Source organism: Cyprinus carpio, chromosome A23, assembly GCF_018340385.1.
Source record: "Cyprinus carpio isolate SPL01 chromosome A23, ASM1834038v1, whole genome shotgun sequence".
NCBI classification, from domain to species: Eukaryota; Metazoa; Chordata; class Actinopteri; order Cypriniformes; family Cyprinidae; genus Cyprinus; species Cyprinus carpio.
This window is the reverse complement of record NC_056594.1, coordinates 19,157,604-19,169,111: the sequence shown is the minus strand read 5'-3', so window position 1 is coordinate 19,169,111 and position 11,508 is coordinate 19,157,604. Positions and strand designations below refer to the sequence as shown.

General features: G+C 37.7%; 1 protein-coding gene across 1 annotated transcript in view; it reads left to right on the top strand.

The window, feature by feature from the left end:
• Positions 1-7,375: 7,375 nt before the first annotated feature.
• Positions 7,376-11,508, top strand: part of LOC109048489 (serine/threonine-protein kinase DCLK2) — a 13,678-nt gene continuing 9,545 nt past the window's right edge. Inside the window, 2 exon segments of the mRNA XM_042713587.1 lie at positions 7,376-8,148; positions 10,500-10,864. Of these exon segments, the coding sequence (XP_042569521.1) occupies positions 7,752-8,148; positions 10,500-10,864 (762 nt within the window). The 5' untranslated portion in view covers positions 7,376-7,751.

Genomic DNA, 11,508 nt, shown 5'->3' with positions numbered 1-11,508 from the left:
CGACTAATTCGTGAGGGTCCCCATTCGTCTTTAAGTGATTTTATGGACTTTGCTTTACTCTCTATTGGCTCTTTGTTTACTGTGGGTGTCGTGGAAGAGGAACACAACACCGCACTCACTCGTGAAATGGCAGCCGCATTAGAGCACGCTCACAAAATGGCAGACACAACAATACCCCATCAAGTCTCAGCTGCTCTCCCTGAGTCAAGTCAAGTTACCTCTGATCTTCCTGAGTCAAGTCAAGTTACCTTTGATCTTCCTGAGTCGAGTCAAGTAACCATTGATCTTCCTAGGTCTCGTCACGTCACAACTGATCTGCCGGAGCCTCGTCACATCACAGCTGATCATCCAGAGTCACGTCACACCACATCTGATCATCCAAAGTCTGGTTACTTCCTGTCTGCTGCAACCAGAAGTCCAATGTCAGTTTGTCTGTACTCCCGACTGGTTTCTATCGTGGAGGATCCACCACTGGTGTCAGCATGCACAACTGGTATCCACAAACCAAATCATTCTAGTCCTCCTGCTCATGAACTCATTCCCTTGTCTGCAGCACTTCCCGAATGGGGGTTGCTTTATGGTGTATCTGCGCCGTGCACACTACCACCGATTGGCTAGAGGTGGCAGCACCGGCTACAACATCATCAGAGGAGGCGGCTTATGCTGCAGAACCTTCCGTGGTAGTGGTGTCTGCTGCTGTGCACCTAGAGGCCATGGTGTCCACTGAAGTCTCTTCAGAGGTGGCGGCGCAGGCTGCAGAACCTTCCGAGATGGCGGCACTTGCCTCAGTTCCTTGCGCGGTGGTGGCGCCCAGTGATAATCTCCTTGAACTGTCTGTTCCGGCCAAGGAGGTCATTATTGAACTCTCTTCCTGTCCTGTCACGGCTATGGAGGCCGTCTGTGAACTCTCTGCCTGTTCTGTTCCAGCCAAGGAGGCCGTATGTGAACTCTCTGCCTGTCCAGTCTCGGCCAAGGAGGCCGTATGTGAACTCTCTGCCTGTCCAGTCTCGGCCAAGGAGGCCATCTCAGAAGAGGCCGTATGTGAACTCTCTGCCTGTCCAGTCACAGCTATGGAGGCCACTTGGCTTTGTATCACCCAACCTCCCTCTCCCTCCTCCTCTACCTGTCCCACGGTCCCCCCTCAGGTCCCTCCTTTGAGGGTCGTGAACTGTCCAGGAATTCTGCCCTCGATAGCCTCCATCTCCCCACCAGGATTTGGAGGATCCCAGATCTCCGTCTCCGGATCTTCGAGACCTTTTTCTCCACTTCGGTTCATCTCCCTGGACCCTTTGGTGTCACCCCCCTTGGCTCCAAAGCTCCCCCTCCCCTCTGTGGCCCATCAGGCCACCGGCTTCCGCCAGGCTTTCCTCGTTCCTCCAGCTCCACCTGGTCATGTCGTCGACCTGCCCTCTCTTCAAGACTACCCCTCCCTCCGGCTTGCCCTCCATACCCTCCGTCCTCCAGCTTCCGTTGGGCTCCCTCTCTCCCTCTGTGATCCGCCTCTGGTCCACCTCTGGCATAACTCCCTTCCAGCTCCACCACTTTTTCCACTCCACCGCTTCCGTACGAAACCCCGACCTTCGCGACCCAGCCTCATTGCCAGAAGTCATCGTCTCCACCAGCGCCCTCCCGATCCCGGTCTGGGTGATCCCTCAGTCTCTTCGGCTCTCTGTCTTCCCCTTCGCCCCCCCCGTCCACCAGCTCCATTTCTGTCAGTCGGACCCCTGAAGCCTCCTGTTTTTCACTCTCCTCTGGTTCCTCCCTCATTCAACTCCAACCTGGACTTGTGAGTTCTTCTTGTACTCTCTGTATTGGATATCTGGAATCATGCTCTTAGTGGGGGGACTCTGTCATGAATAAGGGTTTTTTGTCCTTGGTTTCTCTCTGGACTCCATTTCCCCATAAACCCCTTCCTAGGAACTCATTATTGCACCACACCTGTTTCCTATCATTGACACTATAAAGTTTTTTCACTCATCCACACTTGCACCCCTTGCTGATTCTTTCATTGTTTAGCCTGTACCCTGTTTCCTAGTCCCTCCAGGTTCTTGTTTTCCTTGCCTTGCCATTCCTTCTTCTTGTGTTTTTGACCCGTTTGGACTGTTTTAATTTATCGGATTACTCTTTTGTCGCCTCCCTATGGATTGAACCTGTTTACTGGTGTTTGACCCTGCCTGTTTTGACCACTCTTGTGAATAAAAGCTGCATGTGGATCCTCAACTCTGTTGTCACGCCTCCTACGTAACAGAAACATTGTTAATAAAACTTTTTTTGATACCTTTTGCAAAGATTGGTAGTGTGCGGGATTTGCCTTGTTTTTCATAATTTATTTTAAAATTATTTATTTTTTTAACTTAAATTTTTTGTTTTTTTTTTTTTTTTTTTTTTTTTTTTTTTTATTTTTATTTTTTACATTTTTTTATTTGATTAATTTTTTTATTAATTTCAATTTTACATTTTCATGAATTCTTTTCTTTTTAGTATTTTATTTTAATTGTTAAAACAAATTTGAAATGAAGACAAATGAGGCACTTTTGAGAATGGAGAGGGTTGGAGATGCACAATTATATTGCAACTAAACACACTCAGGTCTGTTTATTTTAAATATTAAAGTAGTTTTAGGAATATAATTAAAATATATTGTGAAAGTGGTAAGTTGTAGTTGTAAATTCATTTATGAATTCAGTACTGTTCAAACGCACGTATGCATGAATGCCCTAACTCCACACACACCCTCCTCCCCCTCTCCCCCATCCCCACATCTTTCCCTCTCTCTCTCTCTCTTCGTCTCTCTCTCCTCACCCTCTCCTCTCGCCTTACTCCTCTCTCTCTTCCTCTCTCCCCTCTCCTTCTTCCCTTTCTTCTTCTCTTCTTCTTTCCTCTTCCTCCCCTCTCCCCTCCCTCCTCTCTCGCCTCCCTCTCCTCTCCCCTTCTCCCCCTCCTCTCCCCGTCTCCCCCTCCTTTTCTCCCTCCACTTTTCCCCCTCCTCTCCTGCCTCTTCCTCCTCCTCTCTCCTCTCTCCTCCCTTTCCCTCTCCCCTTCCCCCTCCTTTCCCTCCCCTCCTCCTCTCACCTCTCCTCTCCATCCAAAATCCCCCCCTCACTCCCCCTCCTCAACTCTCTCCTCCCTCTCCCTCTCCGTTCTCCCTCTCATTCCCTGCTTCCCTCTCCTCTTCCTCCTCTCTCCCTTCCCCTCCACCTCCCGCCTCTCTTCTCATCTCTCTCTCTCACACACACACACACACTCACACAAAGGTCTTCCACCAGGTGTCTGGATCTGTTTCTGGATTTTTATGGATTATTTAATTTTTAATAAGTTTTTAGTAGGTTTAATTTTTAAATATTTCATTTGTGCATTTCTATTATAATTATTCACATTTGTATTTTATTTTTAAATTATTTCTCAAAATGTAACATTTTTGTGAATTTAATTTTAAGCATTTTTAATGTCTTTATTTAAAATTTTAAATTTCTATAAATAATTTCATTTTTGTTATATTTTAATTGTTTTTATTTTGAAATTACTTATTAAAATTGGACATTTCTATAAATTATTTCATTTTTAGTAAGCATTTTAATTTAATTCTTTTTTTAACTATTTACATTTAGACATTTTTATGAATTGTCATTACATTTTTTGTGTGCATTTTTAAATAAGTTATTTAAATTTTACTTAAAATAAAAACTTTAACTTTAACTTTAACTGAAAACCAAAAGTATATTTCAGTTTGGAAATGCGTGGCTTTGTTTGATTGGCTGCTCAGTGGACCAAAGCTGCCAGTTACTGTACTTTATAATGCAAAATTTAAAATGTGCAGATAATGTAGGTGAGATTTGGAGGCAGTTTTAAGTGTAATTTGAGGTGTTTTACTGCGATTAAAGGATCTTTAATTCTCTGATGAGACAAATACTGAAATCTTCATCAGTGGAGAAAAATTTGAAATATTAAAAGTACATCAATGGAGGCAAACTCCAGCACATTGTTGTTGTTTTTATTTTTTTTATGCTGTTATCTATTGTTAAATTGTGGTATTTATATTTCAAAAAAATCAAATTATGGTCATTAATGACTCACCCTCATGTCGTTCCAAACCCGTGCGACCTCCGTTCATCTTCGTAACACAGTAATTAAATAATATATTTTAGATTTAGTCCGAGAGCTTTCTGGCCCTCCATTGAGACATGTATGTACGGTAGACTGTCCACGTCCCAGAAAGGTAATAAAAACATCTTCAAAGTAGTCCATGGTGACATCAGAGGGTCCCCCCGTTAGAATTTTTTGAAAGCATCGAAAATACATTTTGGTCCAAAAAATATCAAAAACTACTACGACGTTAATTCAGCATTGACCTTCTCTCTTCTCTTTCTTCTCCCGGGTCTGTTAGGAGCGCGTTCACAACACTGCAGTTTTAGTGATATCCGGTTCACGAACGAATCACTCGATGTAACCGGATCTTCTTGAACCGTTCACCAAATCGAACTGAAATCGTTTGAAACGGTTCCGCGTCAACAATAAGCATTATCCACAAATGATCTTAAAGCTGTTAACATTTTTTTAACATGGGTGACACCCTCCCCTGAGTTCAAATAAACCAATATCCCGGAGTAATTCATTTACTCAAACAGTACACTGACTGAACCGAGCCGATAACGAACGAAACATTGACTTGTTCTCGAGTCAAGCCAAACCGGTTTGCAATCGGTTTTCGGATCAACCGGTAGTTGTATTGATGGAAGTATCCTGTTTCTTTCTCCGCGAAACCGGTTCTTCTTTTCGGACAGTTTTGATTTCAATAAACCCGGTTGCCCGAAAAACGGTTCACCAGTCTTTTTTGCGCATCGACGTAATGACTTCATTGGCGATGATTGCCCTTGATTCAAGCCTTCGGTTTACCCGCGCTCATAACATAGCACTGTAGAATCTGGTTCAGAATCAATTCAACACCAAAGAACCAGTTCAGTTCGAGTGGACCGGCGCTGTGGTGTCAGTTCTGAATCACGCATGCGCAGTATCAGCTCAGCTCCTTCGTTTCCTCGAATCCGGCCGCGTCCGACATAGAAGCAAACGGTTCTTGACTCGAGAATGAGTCAATGTTTTTCGTATCGTTCAGCTGTGCTTGGTTTCAGTCAGTGTACTGTTTGAGTATAATGAATTACCTCCGGGATATTGGTTTTTATTTTGAACTCAGATTGAGGGTGTCAGCCATGTTAAAAAAGTTAACAGCTTAAGTCATGTTGGTGGATTAATGCTTATTGTTGACGCAGGCTAACTGTTTCAACGATTCAGTTCGATTTGGTGAAACTGGTTCAAGAAGATCCGGTTACATCGAGTTGATTCGTTCGCGCAACCGGATATCACTAAACTAGTCCACGGATGTCGTGCTTGAACGCGCTCACACCAGACCCGGGAGAGAAGTCAATGCTGAATAAAGTCGTAGTTTTTGAATATCTTTTTTGGACCAAAATGTATTTTCGATTGCTTCAAAAAATTCTAACGGACCCTCTGATGTCGCACATGGACTACTTTGAAGTAATGTTTTTTTATTACCTTTCTGGACGTGGACAGTATACCGTACATACATTCTCAATGGAGGGACAGAAAGCTCTCGGACTAAATCTAAAATATCTTAGACTGTGTTCCGAAGATGAACGGAGGTCTCACGGTTTTGGAACGACCATGAGGGTGAGTCATTAATGACATAATTTTTTGATTTTTTGGGTGAACTATCCCAAATATTAAAAGTACATCAATGGAGGCAAACTCCAGCACATTGTGGTATTTATATTTATATTCTTTGGAGTTTTAGTGAAGTGAAAGTGAGTTGAGGAAACATTAAATCCATGTTGAGACAATTGCATGAGAAATCCAGGCAAATATTACCTCATTTAAAAACATTATGGTGCATTTTCATATATGATGTACTTATTAACAAATTGAAGTGCAAAATAAAGAAAAAATCTGAGCTTGGTCATTTTTAATGAGTTGTCATTTTGCATGTATTAACTAACTAAATAAATAAATACCAAGCTTTATACTATCCAGTGCTTTTATTTTTATTTTACTTGAGTATTCCCATTTTTAATGAATTGTCATTTTTGTGTGTAATAAATAAATAAAGCAGTCAAGCACTTGAAAGTGCTTAGTATTTATTTTATTTTTTTTACTTATTTTAATTTCACAGTTATTAATAAATTATTTTTGCATGCTTTAAATAAAGAAAATTAAGCACTGTCTGGTTTTATAATTTATGATTTGCACATTTAATTTATGATTTGCACATTGACATTTGTAATGCTCCTTTTTTCTTTTTTTTCTTTTGCAAATAAATAACTGGACAGTGCTTAGTATTTATTTATTTAATTTCACTTATTTTGTTTTAATTTTACCATTTTTAATGAATCATAATTTTTGCATGCATTCAATAAATGAAAAAATAAGCACCGTGTGGTTAATTTATGATTTGCACATTGTCATTTGTAATGTTCAATATGTTTATTTATTTATGTATAGTGCTTATATATATTTATATGGTGCTTAGTATTTTTCAATTATTTTATTTACTTTAATTTTAACATTCTTAACTAACCGTAATTTAAATAAAACAAATTAAAAAGCACTGTCTGTTTTTTTAAATTAATGATTTGCACATTTGCATTTGTAATGGTCAATATGTTTGTTTATTTATTTATTTATTTATTTTTTGTTTATTTATTTATTTATTGCATAAATATATTGATTTGTTTTTTTTTTTTTTTTTTTTTTTTTTTTATTTTTAATTATTTTTTAATATTGTTTGGAAGAGAGAGAGAGCCCGGCCTCTCTCCGATGAAATTCTGCAGTTTATTTGTGACTCAAATAAGGAATATAAAAATAAACCTCATGTTTTAAAAATAGAAATATCAAATATCAAATCACAGTTTTTCCCCTCCGTGCACGACCCAGATTCATATGGTTGTCCAAATTACTCAAAATTAAATAATAAAATAAATCTTGAAATATATAAATAAATTGTTAAATACTTAATCAAATAATTAAATGCATAAATACATACATTATTAAATATTTCTTCATGTATACGTTTATACGACAACCGTAACCCCGAAAATGAAATGTGGATTATGGTTTAATTAAATATTTATTGATTGATTTAATATAATTGAATGAATGAATTATTTTTTATTAATTAATTTAATGTATTGTTTTATTTTTTTTAATGTTTAATTATGTAGTATATTTAGTGTTTTATTTATTTATTTATAATTTTATTTTTAGTAGTTTTTTTTGTGTATTATTTTGGCTGTGTCTTTAAGAGAGGCATTAGGAGCGGTCTGAGGGGTGTGCGGGCGCGTGCAAGGTCGCTCACCTGCAGCGCGCCACCGTTTACAGCCGTGCTGCCCGGTTACAGCGCGGAGCGCGCATCAAACCCGCACGCGCCGCGCCCGTTTAAGGGCGGATCGGGATTTCTTTTAAACGCCGCCTCGCTGGAGTTTCGCGTTTGTCCGGGATTCTCTGCTCATCCACGTTCTTCTACAACAGCTGGCGTGACGCGGGCTTTTACTAGAATAATTCCGTTCGAACGCACGTTTCTGGCATAAACGCCGGGCGCTTTTGTGTTGATGCAAATGATGCGCCCGGTAAACGCGCGGCGGGGAGAGCGGCGCGTCCGTCGCTCGCGCTGATGACAATAGCGGACTCCGGCGATCAGAGAGCGCGATAGAAACAGAAAGAAGGAACGTTCACCGGGAAGGACAATGTCTCTCAGCAGAAGCATCGAGCTCGAGCACTTTGACGAGCGGGACAAGGCGCGCCGCTCCAAACGCGCCGCCGCCGGCGGTTCGGGCTCGCGCGCGAGCAGTCTGGTCCCGAGCCCCGCACACAGCGCCAACTGCAGCATCTACCGCACGCGCACGCTGCAGGCGCTCAGCTCCGAGAAGCGCGCCAAGAAGGTCCGCTTCTACCGGAACGGAGACCGGTACTTCAAGGGTCTGGTGTACGCGGTGTCCGGCGACCGCTTCCGATCCCTGGACGCGCTGCTGGCCGAACTGACGCGCGCGCTCGCCGACAACCTGCACCTGCCGCAAGGTGTGCGCAACATCTACAGCGCGGACGGCGCGAGGAAGATATCGAGGATCGTGGATGTTGTGGAGGGTGGTGAGTTATTGGAGGAATCATGGAGGAGTTTTTTTTTCGTCTGCGAGACGTATTATTTTTTTAGAGTGTTTGCTCATCTGCAATACTTCAATGAGAAGTTCCCGATCAGATGTTACACAGACGTTTGTTAGATGTCTTTAAGGTGTCCATGATTTAGATCAGACATCTTATAGACGTCTGGCAGATGCTCTCCAGATCAAGCGATCGTTACCAGACATCGTCAGTGTAGGGTCGCGTCGTGAAGTATGAAAGGTTGCAGGTTCGAAGCCCTTTAATGGTCCACAGAGGTTCCTCACTTACAAACATGAGGTGTAGCGAAATATTATTATATTATTCGTATTATATACACACAAAATAGGTTATATTATTATTTTTAATATAATACAATGAACTACAACCTCTGTTACGATAGTATTTGGCAGCGATTAAATGTTTTGCAAAAAGAGACACAGCATTAATATGTTTGATATCTAAATGTTTGATGAATACGGGAACCGATAAGATTCGGAATCAGAATCGGAACTGATCAAATTTAAACGACACCCCACCCTAATTATATGTAATAATAATATAATAATAATGTAACCAAAAAAATTAAGAAAAAAAGTATTAAAATTAAGAAAAAAGTATAATAAAAAAAATAAAAATATATAATTTTTTTTCTTTAAAAATGTATGTTTAATTTTATTTTTATTTAAAACTGAAAATTTAAAATTTAAAATATTTTTTTAAAATAAAAAATGTTGAATTAAAATAATAAAAACATGTTACATTAAAATAATGTTAAAACAAAAATGTCTTATAATTTTTAAATAAAACATTTAAAAATTAAGGGAAATAATTTTAAAACAAATCATCATCATTTAAATGTAAAATTACAAGAAATAATTTTAAATGAAAAGCAATCAAAATTAAAAAAATTTTTAAAAATTTATGAAATTTATTATATTAGAAAACTTTGATATTATTTTATTTGGAACAAACACTGCTACAAAAACAATAAAATAAATGTTATAATCTTACCTCATACACAATTAGTCTCGTTGTGGAAACCGCGCACATTCCCCTCCAATTCTAATTACTGCAATGGAGGAAAATAATTATTATCATTACTATCAGTTAACAAATGTAAAATTTCAAAGAAAATCCTTAAATACATTGCAATAATAATAATATTTTCATGGAAAATTGTCATGGAAATGATGTTCCAGTACATAAAAATATATTAAAAACTACTTGAATAGGCATTACATTTATGCAAAACACAATATAATTTTTTATGGCAAAAATTAGAATTCTCTGAAAGATTTTGATAGAAATTATCCTAGCAACCATAAAGCAATTTTGACTTTATATAATTTTGTTACTCTGTGCTAGGATTTTCCGAAACTGGGGTTCATGAGTACATGGAAATACTGTAATAAATTAAATAATAAAACTATGAAAGTAAAATGAATAATTTTAAAATAAAACTTGTAAAAAATGTACACAACTTTAATTAATTTTATTAATTAATTTTATTTAAAATAATTTAATTAATAATAAATAATAATAATAAACAATTAAAATAATTTAATGTAAATTAAAAAAGACATATTCGACCAAATAATTTAAAAATAAAACAAAAAGATCTATATAGCTTTCATTTATGGTTATTTCAGTTTTAATTTTAGTAATGAAACCTATTTCTGTTATTTGCCACATTTCTGATTTTTGTCATATTTTGTGAGTTAAATCATTTAGAAAATGTGAAATAAAAAAAACAATAATTTAACATTAAGATGAATTATTTAAAATATACCATTTAAAAATAAATAAACAAATGTGAAAATGTGAAATGTGAAACAAATGTTAAATTAAAAAAATATTTAGAAATAAAACAAAAAATGTAGAATTAAAAAAATATTTAGAAATAAACAAGTAAAATAAAGTTTGAAATTTTTGAAGAAAAATTAAAATATACAATAAAAAAAATAAAACATTAATTTGAAAATAAAATAATTGGTTTTAAAGTAAAAAAATGTAAAAATAATAATTTAGAATTTTTTTAAGCAAAATGAAAATATAAAATATTTTTTCAATTATAACATTTGAACTTACAATAAATAATTTTAAAATAAATGTGATTTTTTTTTAGAAAAAAAAACAATATTTTTTTTGAAGCCAAATAAAAATATAAAATTAAAATAAATAATTTTTAAATAAATGAATTAAAATACAACACTTACTAAAAGATGAAACATTGTATTTGTTAACCTGCATCCACGTGACCATGAATTGGTTGAATTATGACGTATATCTGAGCTCAGTTTATGAATCTGGACTGACCAGCCGTGTTCCTGCCGCAGGTGAGAGTTATGTCTGCGCCTCAAACGAGCCCTACAGGAAGGTGGACTACACCAAGAACATCAACCCTAACTGGGGCTCACGGCTGGCAGGGGCAGGGGCGGGGCCAGTGGGTGGGGGTGGGGCCGGGGGCGGAGCCGAGCGTCCAGGGCCTCAGCGCACAGCTGGAGAGTCGAGGGAGGCCAAAGACTTCATCAAACCCAAACTGGTGACGGTGATCCGGAGCGGCGTGAAGCCCAGGAAGGCCGTGAGGATCCTGCTGAATAAGAAGACGGCGCACTCGTTTGAGCAGGTGGCTCGCAGACATCACCGAATCAATCTGGATTGAGTCTTCGTGAAGAGACTCTACACGCTGGACGGAAAACAGGTGCGGCTGCCAAAATACACATCATAAACACAAAAACTGGATTTATTTTGCACAAACAGAAAAGGATACAAGCTCTAACACTCGTGTTCATCAGTCAGACAGGTTCAGTTCAAGCTCAAAACGGCCACATGTCAGTCTGTTAATCAGGCTGATCAATAATCATCTATTAGGAATAGCTACATCCTGCTCATGGATTATTTCAAGAGCATTTGCATTTCCTGAAGAGACTCAGAATCAGTGCTAGAGTATTACTTTAGTTCTGTTTTTATACTGCTAATAGTATTTACTGCTATTTTGAATTAGCTTTTATTTTACAGTCAGTTTTCATTTTAAAAGTCTTAGTCATTTTATTTTTGTTTTAGTACTTTTTAAATCTTCCTTTTAGTTTTTACAATAGTTTTCTAATATTTTATTTTATTTTATTTTAATGATTTAAAACTATTTTCAGTAGTTTTAATGAACAATAACAACACAAAAATGACTATTTAAAGCGACCGAAAATCGATATGAATCGATATGAAAATCTTGAATCTTGAAATTTCAGTCTGTTCCAACTTACAAAGCAGTGCTCCAGACACATTTATGATGCTTTATGGTCGTATTTGGAGCTCAGTAACGCTTTCATCAGATGCAGTAGAGCAGTG